This window comes from Ptychodera flava, chromosome 6 (assembly GCF_041260155.1).
Source record: "Ptychodera flava strain L36383 chromosome 6, AS_Pfla_20210202, whole genome shotgun sequence".
Classification (NCBI taxonomy): Eukaryota; Metazoa; Hemichordata; class Enteropneusta; family Ptychoderidae; genus Ptychodera; species Ptychodera flava.
The window spans coordinates 39,736,710-39,756,085 of record NC_091933.1 but is presented as its reverse complement, the minus strand read 5'-3'; the positions used below and the strand labels follow the sequence as shown (position 1 = coordinate 39,756,085).

At 37.1% G+C, this 19,376-nt stretch overlaps 1 protein-coding gene across 4 annotated transcripts; it reads right to left on the bottom strand.

Moving 5' to 3' along the window:
* Nucleotides 1–393: 393 nt before the first annotated feature.
* LOC139135764 (inositol-pentakisphosphate 2-kinase-like) lies at nt 394–17,894 on the bottom strand. Of its 4 annotated transcripts, XM_070703450.1 has the most exons (14): nt 16,439–16,570; nt 15,570–15,676; nt 14,815–14,935; nt 13,427–13,489; nt 12,548–12,652; nt 11,561–11,746; nt 11,174–11,269; nt 10,273–10,331; nt 7,581–7,653; nt 7,064–7,191; nt 6,060–6,226; nt 4,794–4,935; nt 3,610–3,777; nt 394–1,160 (listed from the first exon to the last, which is right to left on the bottom strand). In XM_070703450.1, the coding sequence occupies exons 3-14, from the start codon at nt 14,890–14,892 to the stop codon at nt 989–991; spliced, it is 1,437 nt and encodes a 478-aa protein (XP_070559551.1). In that variant the 5' UTR covers nt 14,893–14,935; nt 15,570–15,676; nt 16,439–16,570; the 3' UTR covers nt 394–988. The 4 variants fall into 4 exon arrangements, with proteins under 4 accessions (XP_070559551.1, XP_070559549.1, XP_070559550.1 ...); XM_070703448.1 differs by lacking the exons at nt 15,570–15,676; nt 16,439–16,570 and adding an exon at nt 17,602–17,894; XM_070703449.1 differs by lacking the exon at nt 15,570–15,676 and having other exon boundaries at nt 16,439–16,591.
* Between the last annotated feature and the right edge of the window lie 1,482 nt (nt 17,895–19,376).

Here is a 19,376-nt window from a genome sequence, read left to right as displayed (position 1 = left end):
GTTAAAAGCAAACATGAGGTGAGCAGGTTAAGTAGCTAACTTTCGGCACAGAGCATCTATTTGTTGATGGAAAAAAATTCGGTCAGGAAACCACTTTGTGTTGCTGTCTCCCCATCTACACACTGGTCTGCTGTCTGCTCTATTGTGTGAAGTTAAAAGTGTCTTGAAATTTTAATTCAGTGACAGGTTGATTCAGACACTGACACAAAATATATGGATACCTGGGTGAAAAGCGAGGTTCCTGGTAGACAATTTTGAATCACTCCTTTTCAGAATCAGAGACAAGATCGGAAGTTACAGGATAGACATATGGTATCAGAGGATCCCTCAGTCGCCCGCATTTGAAATTCAAAATGGCCACCATTACTATGCAATATGCAGGACACTACACTGTTACTTGATAAAAAGATAGCAATCAACTGATGCCTTCATTTCAAAATGGTTCTGAACAGCTTGAAACACAACAAAAGTTGAAAAAATACAGATTTTTTTTGATTTTTTTTTTCTGTAAAAATATACATGCTAGCATGTAAATCCTCAGGTGAAATGATCTATTCTCTGTGTTTAAATCAGATATGTGAACTCATCATCCACTGAGAAGAATCCAAGGTTGACCAATTGGTGGTGTTAATGATTGTCCTGTGTCCAGTCCAGGTTTCAAATGCACAAGTCAAAACTATGTAGTTTTCACACTTTATGTTTGAAATGAGGGTTAGATACCTCTCTGTTGATTAGCAGGTATATTTGTTTCACATGAACGTAAACTGCAGAAAATGTTAATTGAAACGAGCTCAAAAGCTTTAAAATGGAAGGCAGGATATTTCAGCTGAATTCTGCAGGTCTGTCATTGTTGACAAACACATGAGCAACGCATGTTATGTCAGAACTTGCTTGTCCTTGATGACTGCCCACACAAAAATCAACATTTGCATTTTAGTTGGCTGCTATTCAATGAAGCCACTGACTGCATCACATTGCCACTGCTTTCTCACATCCTGCCCTTGCTGGTCTCTTTCATGAAACTGTCCACGATCTCTTTGTCCTGTTCATAATACTTTGGAATTCTATCAAACGGCTTGGGGTCCAGGTCGGCGAGCTGTATCTTGTAGTAAAACTTGTGACCAAACCTGTCTTCCACAAAGGACATCTTGAGAGGCGTGCTTAAAGATAAAAAAGCATCAAAACAATATAGAACAGGATGTATATGCTGTCTTGCATAATGTTTACAAAAGAAAGTATCCTTCTGTCTATTGAAAAGGCTGCACACATCTCCCTTCTCCCCAGCTAAAAAGATTCCCTTTTTTCACTTGCATTTCCAAAAAAGGCTTCCGGGCTTTGTTCCTTTGCATGTAAAAGCTGTGCATCATGAGAGACAAAAATTAGCACTAATTGTCATGGTAGTGAGTGTATTTTGACAAAACCCTGGGAGTGCATGCCGCCACTAATCCGATCCATCAACTAGGCGTATTGTTGCCCTTTGTTGTAGGCAGCAGCTGAGAATGCACAGGGTCTTATTTTGTTTTGCAGCGTCAAATAGCTCTAAAGTGATTTTTTTTTCAAGCTTGAATCTCAATTGTTGCACTTTCATTACCATACTGGCCTGTGAATTGCACGGGTTCTGAATGAGTCCCAATGGAATTTGAGTCTGTACCATTGCTCAATAGATGACAATGTTGTCATCACTTTCCCCCTGGCATTAAAGATCTACCTACATCCTGGAGCAGACAATAGCTGTAAGTAAACACGATACATCTTGCAGAAGGACACCACAGAATGCCATTGAAGAGCAGAAGGAAACTTTAAGACAATAACTGTTTCTTTATATTGTGAAACACTTCATTTCTAAAAGTTTGGGGAAGATTTCTAGTTTTCCCTCTTATTACAATCTCGGTTTCACAAACATCGCAATTAAGTTAATTGTGAGATTCCTAATAAAGAAGATAAATCAATCATAAGAAATTTCACTGAAAAGACGTTTGCCCAGTCAAATTTTTAAACCCTTTGAGTGCCAAAGTCGATTTTTGTCGCATTTATAATGTAATAATTTTTTTTTAATTTGAGACAATTCTTTTGAGTGCCAAAGTCGATTTTTGTCGCATTTATAATGTAGAATTTTTTTTCAATTTGAGACAATTCTTTTGTTTAGATTTTCCCTAAATTTTGATCAAAAACTGTAGCCAATAAAATGTTATATCCATTTGGTCCTGAATTATCAAAAACAATTACAGAAAAAAATTCATAAAAATCGGAAAACTGATGTGGGAAAAATTACAGCACTCAAAGGGTTAATGCCATGTACTTGCAGAATTGAAACATTTGAATTATTATAAGAGATGACGATTAATGCAATGATATTGAAAAAAAACAGTCACTTCTCATAACATGAAGATCATGTATTATTGGAAACATCATTGTGCAAATTTTTACCAGTCATAGATAAAGGAAACAACACTGATGTAACATTCAATGAAACAATTTATCAAAAAGCAAGTTTCACTCGAAGTAATTACTTGATGTACAAAGTGAGTATTGACTCTACTTTCTAGTTGAAATTTTGTTTGACTTTCTCTAAGTGGCCATTAATAGTTAAATAGCACTTGTGCTTCGGATGCTGTTAATTACATTAAAGGGAAAATATGTGTAACTTTTTCAAAAATTTGTTTCCTCAAAATCAAGCAATCATAATATCTACGTATGTAGCTATGATCATATGTGCTTACAAACTTATAAAATATTATGGGGTACTACTCGGTTGCTGCCATCTGAGAATGCAGGAATTGCTTTCTAAATTGCTTTCTTTAAAAATAATATTACCTATGTGGGTAGCTATGATCATGTGCACTTACAAACTAATAATGCGGGAATTGAATATATTGATATTAACAGGTTACTTTGACAAGACGTAGACTCTCTCTTTAGGCATTATTGTCATCAAGTTTCCTTCACTAAATGAGTCATTTATCTTAATGGAAGTATGAAAGGGGCATGTTTTTTTATCAGCTTTTATATCTTAACAAATCAATTAAATTAATAACTTTCAAAGGAGAACAAAGGATTAAAAACACACAAACAGTCAATGTAAACAAACACTAATGCCAGAACCAGAGACTGAAGACTGCTACTTTCACCTCTTCACCCAAAAGTCCCTGTAAACAAGCCCAGGCACACCATTGATAACAATGGGTAAACGTTAAAACAATATGCTGAAAGGGTCAAACACGCTGAAAGAAGTCAACAAAACACACCTGAAACCCTGCTCACAGACAGATCAGTGGAAAGCGGTGAAAAAATTGCAGGAAATATGCTTTGGTGTCCAGTACAGCAAGGTTTTAAACTCTCGACTGATTATGCACTGTATAAATGGTTTGTCTTTAAGACATTATACTTTTCTAAATTTTTTTGACAGACAATTATCTGATTGCTTATCAAGGAAATGACAGATTTCTTATCTTGTCATCTTTCTCCTACCACGATTGTAATTTTGAATGCATTGTCTCATTTACATTCATGCGCTACAATCAACTGAACTTTGAAGCCAATCCTCCAATCAGAGGCATGAGCTAGAAACCTGTCCAAGAACGCAATCTTAGGCTATCGATTTGAACTTACTTCTCCTTGACCGTCTGCAAAGCTATCATGATGGAGCAATCTTTTGCTGTCTTGGAAACCAAGTACTCATTGACTTTCTGTACGTCATCTCGGAAAGAGTCTGGTACATCGCAACTACACTTTGACAGAAAGCCTTCAGAATAAGGGCCATCCAGTTTCCATTTTTTCCTAATGTGAGAAACCGGGGTGAGAAACAAGGTCAACCTTCTTGAATCACTAACGCCTGACCGTGTGTTTTATGTCTGTGAGCATTGAGTTGAATGAGCAACCTGATAGGTTTCCTCAGATAAGATACCCATAGATGTGAAAATTCTCCTATTACACCACAAAGTTCTGATTGAATGAAATTTATATGCATATCTATGGATGACCTATGCCATGATCAGCTATTTAGATGTTGAGGTTTAAAACTTGCACTGACCGATACCTGTAAAATCTGTATTCAGAATATCAAGGGACACTTTGATTTATAACTGGGAGGGATGTCGGCAATACACCTGCTTTAAAGAACTTCATCTAGAATTTGTTGTCAACAGTCAATTCATAATTAAAGGTAAGCTGATTTTGAGCTAAAAATATCGAACAAAATCAAATTTGATGTATGATGTTGCTACATATAAAGATATTCTATATAAACAAAATTCTCTTAATATTAGATCCAATTTTTGTTTAAACTGGTAAATTGATTGGTTCGCTTATACTGGATGACTTACTCTTTTTTATTTTACCATCTTATATATTCTTTTATTTCTTTTTAATCCCCCTTCCCCCCCCCCCCCCGAAAAAAATCAGTGAAATCACTGAACAAAGGTAAAATAGCAAGCAATGCTATCAAAGAACATACAGTTGGTGATTTGCAAAGTGTCTGGCCATTATCCTTCAGCATGATGGGTAGACTCACATGTGACACAGCAACTGTGGCAGACACTACCGTCAAGTGAATAATGGTATTGAAAAATTTACACATCATTGTTCTGTGGACTAAGTTGAACATATCAAACACAACTGAAAGCCAGTGTAGCAAGGGCTGCCACAGATGGCAAATGATATACTCTGTAATTTTTATAAGTTGAATTCCTCTCAGTGAGTCATTGTGTATTTGACATTTCTCATATTACGGTGTTACACACAGCTCCCCAGAGTTGATGGAAAAACAGGGTTTTTTTTTCTCTCTGGCAGCCTACCTATCTGATGGATTTTCCATGAAGTGTCTTTGAAGTCGTAGATAGCACAGATGAATTCCCTCTATGCTCAATCCATCTAGTTTCTGTACTTGGAGGAGGCTGTGCAATATGCAGCCCTCTGGCAGACAACAGACGGTATCACCTATGTCAACGAACGGTGAAGGAAAAAACAGAGACTGATGGGGTGAAAGTTGCAATGATGTAAAATGATATATGATGTAGCCCAGAACACCAAGATGACATTCATTGACGACATTGCTGCATACTTCAGACCCTGGATGTGGGGACAGTGCACTAAAAGCAGGGCATATTATGCAGTAAACAAAAAATGCAAAAACAGAATACATAATCAGGGTCCATATATTTGTACAAACATACAAGATAGATGCATATAAAGTCCAACTAGTTTGGAAAATCAAAAGTACCAGTAACACTCACTGAGCATGCCTGGTATGACATCACGAAAATCACCTCCATGGCGATGATTTATTACTTTATTGTCCTCTTGAAAACTCCAGAAAGGAAATAAAATTATCTAAATTTTCCTTCAATCACATCTATTAAAGGAACAGCAAAACTGAAATACATGTATGTGATGGTGAACCCAGCTTTGCAAAACTCAATGACAAGCACGCTAACGATTAATAAGTCTCATTGGTCACTACATTCTTTTTAATAAAAATCCCACATATTGCCTCCATGGTACTTTTTTTTTTCAAAAATCACCCACGCACTGAGTGAAGTAGACCCACACACAGCACCCACATATGGTAACTAAATCATATATGGTCACAATAAAAGCCGGCCAAGAGTTCAGCTTATCAGAAAAAAAAAATTAGTCACCCACGCATGACACTAGCGCTCCCTGATAATAAACTACAGCTGTCCGAATTTAGCTAAGGTTACCAAGGCAGCGATGAAAGCAAACCTATTCACTGTGAAATCTGAACTGTTGAGGCATACAGTACAGTACTATTTGATTTGTTACCACTGATCGGAGCTTTAATCTACAAATATGACAAAGAAAGTCAGTGTAATAATCAACAGTGTGACTGTCTACAGCTTGCAAGCTGGCTCACCAACATTCACCTCACAAATTCAGTTCACACACATTTGTTGTTTACTCTTTTTTTCAGTTACCATGGCTTCAGTATCAAGGTTTCAATTTTAATAAGGCTCTGGGAAGGAAATTCATACAAATACATTGAGTTCACTCAAAATGGTTAACTGAGGTGAAAGGTTATTGCCGGCCAACCCGAAACCAACCTTTGAATTCTTGCTGTGGCTTGAAGGCACTTGCTGAACATTTCTTGTACTTTGGAGTTTCCGTTTTCATCCTTTTCCTATCCTGTTGTGGTTCATGGACATCAGTATCAACACTGGTTGATAACAATACTGCAATGATAACATCTTTCAGAGCTTGGACAGCCGAGCTGAAGAAAGCATGATGAAAAATATCTACATTCGAAATCTCATCACAGACAAGTTTTTCAATTATGCTAATGAGTGTTCAGTAGGAAGCCATCTCATGAAAACTGGATACAGATAAAATGGCAGAGATGTTTATGGAAATCTTGAGCTTTTCCAACTGTAATGAGCAAAACTTCATGTGTTCTTTAAGTGTCCAATCATGTTTGATCACAAATTCAATTGGGTAGAAACTGGCACTTAGCATTTAGGGATTCACATTACAATTTACAACGTAATTTTTTTTTCCTATTCTTTTCAGGGACAATGCGGCCATGGCCTGCTTGCCAGATTGACAATGTCAAATTTATGACCCTTCACACAACTTGTAATTTTGTTTCATCTTTGAAAAATTGTGATTTACATTTGTATGTCTGTCTACAACCTATTGAAATGTGTTGAATGTAAAAATCAGGCCCAACTTGTTGCCTGAATGCCTCACCATCCCCAAGTCTCCAATCTGGATTTCTCTTAAATTTATTTAAACAAGACGGACGACAGAAATATCATTAAAACTGAACATGTACTAGTTGCAATTGTTATTTCACATCTCAACGCAACTTACAATATACAAGGTGTCAGTAGCAATATGTCGTACAGCTTGAAAAAATTTGTTCCGAAATATTAGCAGTTTATTCTTGCCAGAGGCAGTAAGCCTGTAGGTTCTGTTCTACCCAGCTCCCCTTTGGTAAATCATCATATGGCATTAGATAGGTAGTATGGTAAAAGGAGAAATAATGTTAAATAATGTTGATTCGTACCAAATTAACAACAATTGATGGAATGGATTCAAAAACAATCACCTGGTTGCTATGGTTTCATCCACGTCATCAGAATTGCCAAAATGAGGTTTCAGTCGATTGATGAGCCTAATACAGTCATCCTTACATGGAGGCTGTTTATTGCAGCACCCATACAGCAACGACCCATCCTGTGATGACGCAAAGAAACCAAAACTTCCATGAGATGCTCCAAATTACACTGCTTATGAACTTCATATGACTATATGACATTTTCACAGAAAAAGCCAGGTTTCTCGCTGAAATATTACAGACCACCAAAGAAGCTATTATATGCCTGGACTCACTCATACTATCACTACTTCTCTCAAAACTTGACATTTCACTTGGTAAACATTTTTCTTCCCCTCAATGGGAGCATATTTTCAAGGAGAAATCTACTTTTGAACACTGTTGGGGATCCAAAACGCACAGTCATGTTTTCATCTGCTTATAACGTCAAATTTGACATCTTCCAAATTCTTCTATAACCATGTGGCCTTTTCTAAATTTTATAAATCACACTATGAAAACCACACACCTTGAATATCCTGAGATTATTCTGTGGGTTTGACAGCAAAGCTGTCAGTGCATAGAACATAGATGAGGAGTTACTGCAAAGAAATCACACATCAATCACACATCAATATTTAGTCTGTTACCTCAAAAAATTAATAACATGAAAAAGAAGTCAGTCTTATTCACTCTAACAGCACCAACATGTTGTTCTGTGACTTGTTCTTTCACTGATTTCTGGACTTTTTTACTTTTACCTATACATTCCTACATATCTATAAAATATTTGTGTTGATGGTTTAATCCAAAATTAAAAGTACAGTAATCCTTCAAATGTCACAAACAGTACAGCCAACATTTTAGGCAATGCCGAAAGCGTTATGCCTGTTTCATTGAACATTTGACCGCTGTAAACGTTGGGGATGATCTTGTTCCACTGTGATTTGAGCAAAACAGCGACAGCTTCTGTAAGCTGTCCATTGGTTTAATTCATGCAATGAAACTTTGTTGAGTTTAAAAGTGAAAAACAACAATAAAATTTGCCTTTCACATCCTTGAATTTCGACAACACTGTTGGAGTTGAACATTGAAAATATATGAATTTTAATGTATGGTCCAAAGTGTTTTTGCATTTTTCATTGTATCTTGGAAGGTATAAAGTCATAAAGAGACACAATAATTAAATTCATATACAATTTCACAGTAAATTCACATCTTGTCATCTCTAAAGTAAAATCTTTCATTGTTCACTGATACCACTTTTACATCTTCCCCCTTCCCTCTCACTGGTTTATGGAAGTCATAAGAAATAACCTGATTTTCTTTTCAAAATGAATGTTAAAAACCTCCACATTTGAACTAACAACTTTATGGAAAGGGCTTGCAGCTGACAATTTGTTTCAAACATGAAAGAAAAATAGCGTCAAGGACAGTGTGCTCACATTCGGTTTGAATTGGTCCATTCGAGAAATATTTAAACCACGAAAAACAAGAATGACAAAAGCAAATATTAAAGGTCTGCAACTTAGGTACTGGAGGTCATCTTTAGGGAACATGCATATCAACTTCTATAGCAATGGGACAAGCAGATCCTAAATACATATTAAGCAAATGTAAACAACAAAAAATAGACAGAGAAGGTTTGATAAGAAGAAAAGGTGGGAGTGGGTAAAAAAATGTAGAAGGGATCTGGTAAAAAAGTGATGCTACCTCATCAATCTTCTAGACCCTACCCTCTCCTGAATATCAAATGTTCCATCCCTTGGTAAATTACATAATGCCAGATGACAGGAAATATATTTACAACCTTGGGGTTATGCCATGAGTGTTATCATTCTAATGTAAACAGCACTTAAGTTAGGTACAGATGGTGAAATGCCTTCCACTGTGGGCGGTGATTACAACATCTGGAATTATCCTGGATCCAAATTTCTCATCAGTTCTTGTATGTCTTACATACAAGTTGCAAAAATTGGTCCGCAATGAAAAAATTCACCTCAGCTTTGTTTTCTGGATCAAATTTTCCTACAAATTGATACTAAATATGACAAAATTATGTTCACAGCCTTCAAAACTGTCTCACAACATATCCTGGGTTGGTGTAGGTCATTTAAGGTCACAAACTGAGAAAATTACCTAAAATATACAAATTTGGGGGTTTCCCAACACTTTGAGCAGAAAATTTATCTAATAACATTCCTCGGGACTTTATACCAAATTACAAAGCTATCACACAAGTAATTTTGAGAACAAGTTTTCTTGACCAAAAATGACAATATTGTCTTAAAAATACAAAATTTGTATATTTCAGGAAAATTTCCACATATCTAACTATTGTCATCTCTGTACGTCTGTGTACCAAATACAAAAGCTGTCTGTCACGGGGTTTTAAGAAGAAAATATTGTTTAAGATTTTTTGACCAAAAATGAAAAAATTGCCCCAAAATAGTAATTTTCCCAATTTTGTCATATTTTCAAAAAATTAGAAGCGTAACACCCTCTCAAAGATCCAACCCAAATTTGAGAGCGATTGGGCTGGCGGTTTCAGAGAAGAATTTTTACTGAAAATGAGAAAAATCACCAAAACATTCAGTAAAAATACAAAATTAAGGGTATCTTCACAATATTCATAAAACTGTATATGGTTCACCTAAGGTACTTGCACACAAATTTTCAAAGCAATCAAAACAGCGATTCCTGAGATATTAATTCTTGACCATTTTCACATTTTGTAAGCTCATTTGCATAATTTTGGCAATGTAGATTTCATTTGAAGAAAATCCCATCTATAGCCCACGATGCATCCACACACCAAATTCCAAGCTGAAATGTGCAGCGGTTTGCATATTTTTGATGTTGACGGACATACTGTACGTACGTACATACATACATACATACATACATGCATACATACATACAGACATACATACACACATACATAAAGACGCCATCGACTTAAGCTTATACGATAAACTCACATTGGTATAACCAAATGTGAGCTAAAAAAGCGTTCACAAGATACTTGTATTTTGATTGTGGTCAACCAACTATTTATACAAATACATGTTGTCAGTAGTAAAATAATACAAAATATGTATACCCTTTGAACCCTACATTACTGCGGTATATCCCCTTTGACCACAAAAGACAATGGGCATATTGTGTTACACATAATCCCTACACAAAGTGTGTGACTAAGATGCAAGAAATTCTCATACCCAGAAAATAAATCAACTGGGCAATAATTACTCAGCTCCGTCCATTTTCCTTCTTTGACCTGAAAAGAAGACAGCAAGAACAATAGCATCATTCTTTCACGTCTTTACTCTGTTGATAACACTTCAGGCAGGGGACGTTGAAAACTGGCATTAACATGTCAATTTGTTCAGTTGCAGCATGTTGCTTAATTACTCAATATAGTTGCAACTTGCCAAAATGCAAGTCAACAATATAATTTATTCCTGTAAACAATGCCTGCCACTGGATTGATTGAATACTTCGGCTGGTATTCACCTGCTCAAGGATGTATTATTTACAGCCACTTTGTGAAGTTAGGTCAAAATTCACATTTGTGAAAAGACCGTATACAATACTAGTGTCTGACCTGCCAAAGGAACCGGATGGATCAATACCTAAAACACAGTAACGACATGTCTGATGTATAGACTGAACACTGCATAAAACACCCCTGAAGCAAAACAAACATTTTGAAATGTTCCTTTTGTGTCCCTTGTGTCTGAAAACATGTCTTAGTGTTTCTGTCCATGGATGTGTCACAGATGTCCATGGCCTGTCTACTGTCTATTATAGAAGGTTGAAGATTTCATTTGAGATTGCCCCAGATATTCCATCATGTTAGCACTTTCTGAGAGCTATTATGTGTTGCAGCCAAATGTACTAAACCCTCAGACAACCAGTTTGTCTCAGTGGAGACGTGCATTGACACTGTAAATTGCAGATATTCATTTTCTCCATAATTACCATGCATCATAAATATTCATGGTACATGGCCACCACTTTCTCTGTTTTAAGTATTCATGGTGTACATGGCCACCACTTTCACTGTTATGAAATTGGACCTTTGAACTCATCAACATTTGCATGTTCTGTCTCACATACCTTCAACCGTTGATGCATGCAAAACCTGCACACTGATTTCTTTATGCTGTTGTCTTCTGAAATCAAATCAGACACTGGCAAAAATCCACATTTTGGCTGAAATATAACCACAGAAAATTACTATTTTGATGTTAGTTTTCCAGTGGCTAGAAAGGTTTATATGTATGGAAAGCATAAAGTGCTAAATTGTTTACTTCATTATAAAGAATTATTTTGAACATTAGCGTTTCATTTTAAACTTTTTAACAGTAATTTAGGCCAATTCAGCCAATAAATGGTGATTGGTAGCAATGAAGAACATATACACTACAGTCCATGAATATGGAGGTGACCAATGATAACATTGGGAATTTAGAGCATAAATTTGTGTCACAAACTTTCACTTACTTTTATTTCCACACAGAAAGTTGTATCGTCCTCACTGTTTTGATCCAATAGTTGACAGAAATCGGGAGATTTCACGGCAAATCTGCAATTGCAATTCACTTTGGTACTGAGACGCGACTTTGGTCTCATATGTTGAAATCGTTGGTGTACTTGTTGCAAAAAATCCTTGGAAATTTCAACAAGTTCCTGGGCATAATGAATGAATGGAACAAAGATAAAAGGTGTCAATGGGATGCTAAAATAAGGACACTCTGAAGAGACAAATTAAAGTGAAGTCATTAACAACTCATGAAAAAGATGAAATCACACTGACACCTCAGACTAGACAAAAGAGCTTAATGTAACAATAAGTGTGCAGTTCACAGCATTGCCTTGGCACACTTTACACATTTTACCCAAGCTGTCAAAAGACCCTAAGCAGAAATAACTGTGAATTGTAATAGCTTTTCAGCTGTTTCTCAGCGTCTGTATATTACTTTGCACATGTCCCACATGACATTGCTACAAGCTTTTGTACTCGTAAGTTTCTGGTGATCACATCAATACACTTGGACTGCACTTTGCCCCAGCACCTAGCACCCACCCTTGCATGTATCAAAGATGTGCCAAATATGGCCTGACACTTGCCTGGCAAATGTTAATGACAAATGGCGTCAGTCGCACAACAACTGCAAATCAAAGTTGGCTGACCACTGCATAATGTCAGAGTAACTGAATAATAAATTCACACTTCTGGAAGGTTGCTATTATCACTTTTCTGACAAACTATCTAAAGCTTTTGCCATGCAGAGCAAATTCCACTGACACAGTATTCCAAAATGAGAAAGACCAAGACTACTGAAAATGATTAAGTGATCTGAAATTTGACAATCATGATATCATAAAAGACCATCTCACCCACCTCCACCCCCGCCAATATCATCCCAACATTGACTATACATCTCTCAGTGACATGATTCATATTTGTTTCAAAACAACTAAACTTACCCTATGGCAAACATATTCCTGTCCAATCAGTGGCATCATCACATTCTCTATGTAATCCAGTTTGTACTCAAGAAATTTCTCCAAGTTATCATCACTATCACCTGACTGAAAAATAAAAATTATACTGTCTTTTTATGTCGAGAATTGAACATATTATATGACACAATATAGAATTAATGATGGTATGGACCACCTACAGAGGCTATGGGCAATGAGGCCGGTATAAGAGATCATAAATGTATTGATTGCTCTCAGAGGACATATCATTGGTATTGAAGTAACTGATGAGACTGCCCTACTGCAGTGCTGACATGTTTCTGATTTACTAGCAAAAAGATATAAAACTTGTCAAAGTCACTAGGCTCCCTTACTGAGTTATAAAATGAACATATATATTTTTATATCAGAAATGTAACAACAGTCAGACAAAAGGACATGAAATCAACAATTTCATGTATAAATGGATATTATGTCAACATCCAAAAGTTCTTAAGTCTGCATGTTACTTGCAAAAATTGAATCAAATGAAATACTAATGAAATCAATCTTTTAGAATACACCACACATTACATGGTGACATCAATTGTTTGATGTAATGTAACTCATATTGACAATATGAAGGTTGATAAAACACAACTGAGTTATTTAATCATTTTCAATTGTTCAAGTTGACAAGATCTTCATGCTTTTTCTGTTCAGTCAAGTCTAAAACTTTCAGCAATGTATACATGTACAGGATGATGAACAGTAGATTTTCTCTGATCAACTTAATCTGCATAAGAATCAACAAACAGCCTGATTTTAAAACTTTCCTTCAAAATTATAAAAACTGAGTAAGAAGCACCAGTAATTAAATTACTTTACATCTGGCAAAATTACCTGATTTTCATTATTCTTTCCTTCATCCACACTCTGTTTAGGCAAGTGGTACACAAAATTCTCCTGCATTGCAAATCAAGTAAAGTAGATTAGAGAGATAAAATTGGATAAATCATGATCTTGTCAGCAATATGAAAATCAAAAATCGATCTGTACTTGAAGAAAGTATTTTACAGATTGTTAAAACTTCACATAAAACTCACTAACATAAAGCCATTTCTTCCACTGTTATTTTGCCTCGTACTTGTCAAAGAGTGCTTGAATCAACTTTTCCTGATAACCTACCTATTGACAGCAAGGTTGGAAAAAATGATGTTATATGTATCTGTTAACAAGTTTGAATTTTTGTTCTTATAAATTTACCCTGAGACAGCTTAGGATACAACTTACTTTATTTCAATCATTTTTGAGGTCTACAACGTTACAAGATACAAAGTTTGATAATCAGTAAGTTTGTACTCGTACACTGGCTCCTCAAAGAGTATTGCACAGGGAGTCTTCAGTCCTGTGTCTTGTTTGTTTGTTTTTGCTTGTTTTAGTGTCAAACTTGGTCACATTTATCTGATTAGTTTATTCTTACTTCATAATGTATCATCAGAAAATGGTATGGGCACTTTTTCATTTGCTCCAGAACTGTGTCCTGGCTGATCACATGATGACTTGTCTACACTTAGTACCTACGGTGTTGCAGGTGAATGCTGTAACCATAAGCTCGGCGCTCGGAGCTTTCCTGTTGCTGAGAGTGGAAGGCACAAAGGCCAGCTCTCACTCCATTGTTTGTAGCTATGCTAGAAAACTTACATGCTCTAATAACACAAGAAGCTGTCATAAAGTCTATGTATAGCTGAACAAAAATATTTTTGTAAGGATGTAGTTTTTGATTTTTGAGACTGCAGTTTTTTATTGAAGTGCCTGGACCTCTGTTTTGATTTGTTTTCTTACACTGGCTTTGCCAGACAGCAGAACAATTTATGCATTTTATGCATTTTACCTTGGTAACCAAGGGCACATTTTTGGAGCAGGGTAAAGGACCTGACATGCAATGAGTTGATTTGCAGCTCGAGCTACTCTATCCAAGTGCTGAGGACATGAATGACTTTGTTGCCAGACAACTTGGGCTTGCAAATCAAAACATCAAGTGTGACCCCTCATGTGTCTGTGCATGATTCAAAACAAACTTTCATGTGATGGTTCTCTTATCAACATTGTTTTTGAGGTTTGTTTGGTGGGTGTGTGTGTGTGACTTTGTACAAATCAGAAAAAAGCAGATGCATTCGCCAGTTCAGTAGAGGTATTATTGAAACATGTTGCCTCTCAAACAGGATCTCAAGTAACAAGGCAAAGGGTATCTTTGGCAGGCTTTGGGACAGAATCTTTGAAAAACTCACGTCTTTGGATGCAATGACCAGACTTGCATTTCCTTCACCTCGATAAGTCCACTCATCAGTCAACTGTGACAACTCCATCCTATCAAAGTAATGGCTACCTCTTTGCAGCCATCTCTCAACACTATTACAAAAAAGGACCCAAAAATGCATTAAGAAACAGCTAAAACACAGCTTCTCAAAGTACATATGCATATAATAGTGAAACACATACCTTTTAAGTTTTGATTTAGCAACCTTTCGGATCAATTATAAATTACACTTTGCTGAGTTGAGTTGTTCATAAACACAGAGTTACATTGATTTGAATGCACAGATATGTACACAATTTTTTTGCCAGTGCTAGTATCCTTTTACGCATAAGCCGGCCTCTTTATTTCTCAAACTTTGAAAGTATGGGATCCAAGTCCCATTCTCATTAACAAGCTCTAAATCAATGTGCAGACAATGTAAAATTATCATTTGATATACATGTATACAGATGATTAGGCCGTACATTTAACAGTTTGATAATCATGCACGATCAGATGATGGCGCATGCTGATTTTCCATGAAGGCGCGACATAGGCTTTATCTTCATTATTGGATAATATCGTCTAAAATGTATAAATTAGAGAGTTCCTGGAACATGAGACCATTAGACTCTAACTTAGATGTTAGACGATATTATCGATTTTACCCGATATAATACAATAAACCTGCATGTCGGGCATCTGCCTCTTCCGTTTCCTTTTAATATTAGACTCTATTAAACTTACATAACTTAGATAATATTATCTGATAATGCCTATAGTGCCAATGTCATGGTATCCTCTGATTTTCATGGTATGTTGATAAACTAAATCTTCCTCCAGTTGTTTAGGCCCTGCTTGAGAATGAGAGACAAAAAAAGTATTGCTCTGATAGGAATGGTCCTACAGATATAAACTTCCACTGTACAGATATCTAGGGGCTACCTTATCGTATCTTGGGGCTTAGTATCTTAGGGCTATCGATGGAGGTCTACCTCCATGGGCTATCTATCTCTATTTTTGACTCTCTGCGCAATTGTAAGTTTTCCTGGCATTTATATAGCCGTGAAACATCAGCTGATAAAGAACTGTTCGCGGAGATATACTAGTACATGTTTTCGTGATTAAAGACAATTCTCCCCCCCCCCCCCCTCCAAGACAAATTAAAGGCAGCCCTGGGTACATTTGTAAGTGGCTGAGACAGGTCTGATCTTTGCCAATGCAATGGTGTTCTTCACCAAGTGTGTACAGTGTAGATTAGTATAAACAACAGACGTTTACCTCCATGGCCACATTTTGCTATAGTCCCATTGACCGCTTTCCCCGGCGATTTGAATGATGGAGAAAGGTGGACCCAACTTCCCTAATCAACACAAAATCACCGGGAGACTTTGAGGGCTGTGGTGTTCCTTGGAAACACCTTGGAGCCTTACCGTTTTGCAATGAAGCATACGCCCTTGGAATGCTCGCACACACGTTGCAAGCAACTCATCGCGATATCAGAGTAACAAAAAGGCTAGCCCCGTTAGAAAACTTAAACTCAACGAATTTACCAAGTTTGCCTTCTAAGACAGTGGCTAAATTTCCCAACAACTATATCATAAATTTGGACACACCTTTCGGCGATTGGGATGATCATTTCGCCGTTACTCACACAACACGCTGTCTGTCTGTTGCTCCATGTATACTATAAATAGCATCAGAATCGGATTGGGACTGATCTGCATTTCACTGAACTACACCCCGAGGTCATCGGATGGGCAATGACTCACGTAGCAAATCTCCTGCATTGCATTCTCTAAGGCAATCACATACGCGGTTCGAAGCCTGATTATGCAACTGCAGAGATGTTTTCACGAGTGTTTAGAATAATTGATGTTGCTGTAAAATAATTTTCGTTGTATGCGAAATTAGTTCGGATGACATATACCGAACGCTGGGCTGTCTTTTTCCTACAGTATGGAGATGTTGTCTCCAAGAGTGTCTCTGTAGACAACGTTGAATCCAGGATGCTTATTATTAATTTTAATAAAAATATTAAAATTATTATTATTATTATTATTATTATTATTATTATCATGCAGCAAAAATTCAAACCAAGGTTCGCCAACCCTTACATAAAATACTCTTCCCTACATACACACGTGTAAGTAATTATCACGTGACAAAGACGGTACGCCTACTGATGGAAGGTAAATTACATGTAGCTAAACCTGAGTAGCGCACATAATTACATGTAGCTGTATGAGATTGATTAGTTGGGAATTGGTTTTGATAATAGCAGAAAATAAATGAATGATAGTTACCCGCTATCAGGAAAAATACCCTTTAAGTCAAGATCAAACATTTATTTTATGAGTTTCTATCTGCAGCACCAGTATCATTAGTACAATATGGCAAATATGTTTCGCTGGCGATTCCCGTTGAGGAAAAGTTCAAGAAGTTTTGTTATAACAGTGGAGGCACGGACTGGACTGACCGTAGTGGAGGCCAAAATCATAGACAAGGAGAATAATTCTCCTTGTTTGTACTCTCTCCCTGCTTTCTCCCTGAATCAGCCGTGCAAAGACCACAGTTCTTTGTGATAAACTTAGGTGTTTAAAATGTCGGATACTTTATATAGGCCTACGTGTTACAATTACATGGAAAGGGGGTTACATTGGTATTACTTGTACTTTTTCACATGTTAAGGTGAAATCGTTTCCATTTTTGTGTAAGGTTTGTGAAAAGTGTTTCTTTCTTCCATATGTTCTCATGCAGCTTGTCTCATGTGTCTCACCGTTCCTCCACAAAATGGTGTGGGTCGTTGCGCAATGTGGATAGAGGCGCAGCCAGTAACAACACACAACCCTGCAATAATGCACACTTGTCTCCTATGTGTGCATTATTCCCCTCTCCAAATCGAAAGGCTTTCCCTAGCCCTGCAGGCTTTGTAAGCTGGTGTACATCAATGTGCTCACTTTGCATACCCACTGGAGCGTGAAACCAAGTAAGCCCCGGATGTACGTTGTTGATCGATATATAGGCTTGGTACGTGCAGGACGACACTCTTACGGCGGCCGTTCACAAACTGTAGCGCTACTGTCCTGAAAGGAGTTTCCCGTCAATTGTTATTAATAGATCATGACACTGTGTCTATAAAAAACCCCGCCCTGTTTCATGCAAAATTTTTCTATTCATTTGTAGATTATATACTGATTAGAGTAAGTAAGGCGTCGACAATCGTTTTACCCGGGTAAAAAACGATTTCTGCTTATACCGAAGCTTCGGCGGTAAAGTCAGTTGAGGCAGTTGGGCCACTCTTGAATAGAACACGGTCCCTCTATATGAATTTGTCGACAACCCACAATGGGCATCGACGTTGAACATTGCCCTTCCCCGGTTGAGGTCATTGTACCGATATTTCGCTGTTTGACATCGCTTTATCAATGTTATCGGCAGGTGTATTACTCAGTTTACTTAGGTGCGCGTACGGACAAGTCAGTGTGCACAGGCGCCCATGCTAGCGATAGCCTTCGGCGCGGCGAGTCGACGGAAAGACGGCCATTAACACGATAATTGTATTTCTCGGGTATGGATACGATGATTCCATGAAAAACCAAATGCCATATACGCTTAGTTGTGTTTGTTTTGCATTTTCCACAAAAATTCACATTGGTTCAGCTTTGTTGTAATAGGTCTATCATGGCAGACTATTGTGCCTGTAGCTTTTGACGGAAAAGCAAAACATTACGCAGCAAGCCAGCTAAATTACGTACAACATCAGGGTTGGGAACAAAGTGGCCCGCGTTTGACTTGAAACTTACTAAATGTTTGAACCTTCATTTCGATAGAACATCATCCTCATGAATCTCATAGGCACGTTGGGACGAGAGAATAGGTGTAAACAATATTTGTTGCAACTAGTGAAAAGATCATAACATCATCAGGCAATATGGAAGTATTCATAATGTAAATAATTGAACACAAAATCAACCATGCCTTTGCACCCCTTGCGATTTCCTATTTTGTTTATTCCTAACACTTGGATGGAACGGTGCAACAACGTCAGTTGAACGAGGGAGGAGTTTGGAGGCCTTCAAACGGGCCCGGTTTGTTAGTTTCCTAGTTGTCTTTTCTTTGATTGATTGTTCAAAAGTTTTTCCCACAGGATCCGTTTGAAAATGTGCGGTACTGACAGTGCTACTATTGGAGTTTCAGTACAAAAAATCTGGTCGACACGACGGTGAACCATGTGCACCATTTCTGATGTCCGTTATTCATACGCGATATCAAGGCAAATGATGTGCGCTATCATAAGGCGAATAGATACATGTAATAAGCTATATGTCATCTTACAACAGGGAATTAAGTTTGGTACATATCTATTTACAGAAGCTTGTCGATTTCTTAAAAAAAACTAATACACGTAGTTCAAACGTAGGTGGTAAAAGACATTACCAAGGAATTTGTTTCTCATTCATAAATAACGCAGAAATACGTGAACAGGCAGAGTTCCTTTTTCATTCATTTACGTTACGAACAGACAATATCCGTTTTCAATGCAAACGAACT

What these genes read in the sequence shown, in the direction of transcription:
- LOC139135764 (XM_070703448.1), bottom strand. Translation starts at nt 17,789, where the DNA reads ATGCAAAGTGAGCACATTGATGTACACCAGCTTACAAAGCCTGCAGGG. An exon ending in GAAAGAATAATGAAAATCAG is followed by an intron (nt 12,653 to 13,426) that starts GTAATTTTGCCA and finishes TTTATTTTTCAG; the next exon opens with TCAGGTGATAGTGATGATAA. An exon ending in CTTTCTGTGTGGAAATAAAA is followed by an intron (nt 11,270 to 11,560) that starts GTAAGTGAAAGT and finishes GTTATATTTCAG; the next exon opens with CCAAAATGTGGATTTTTGCC.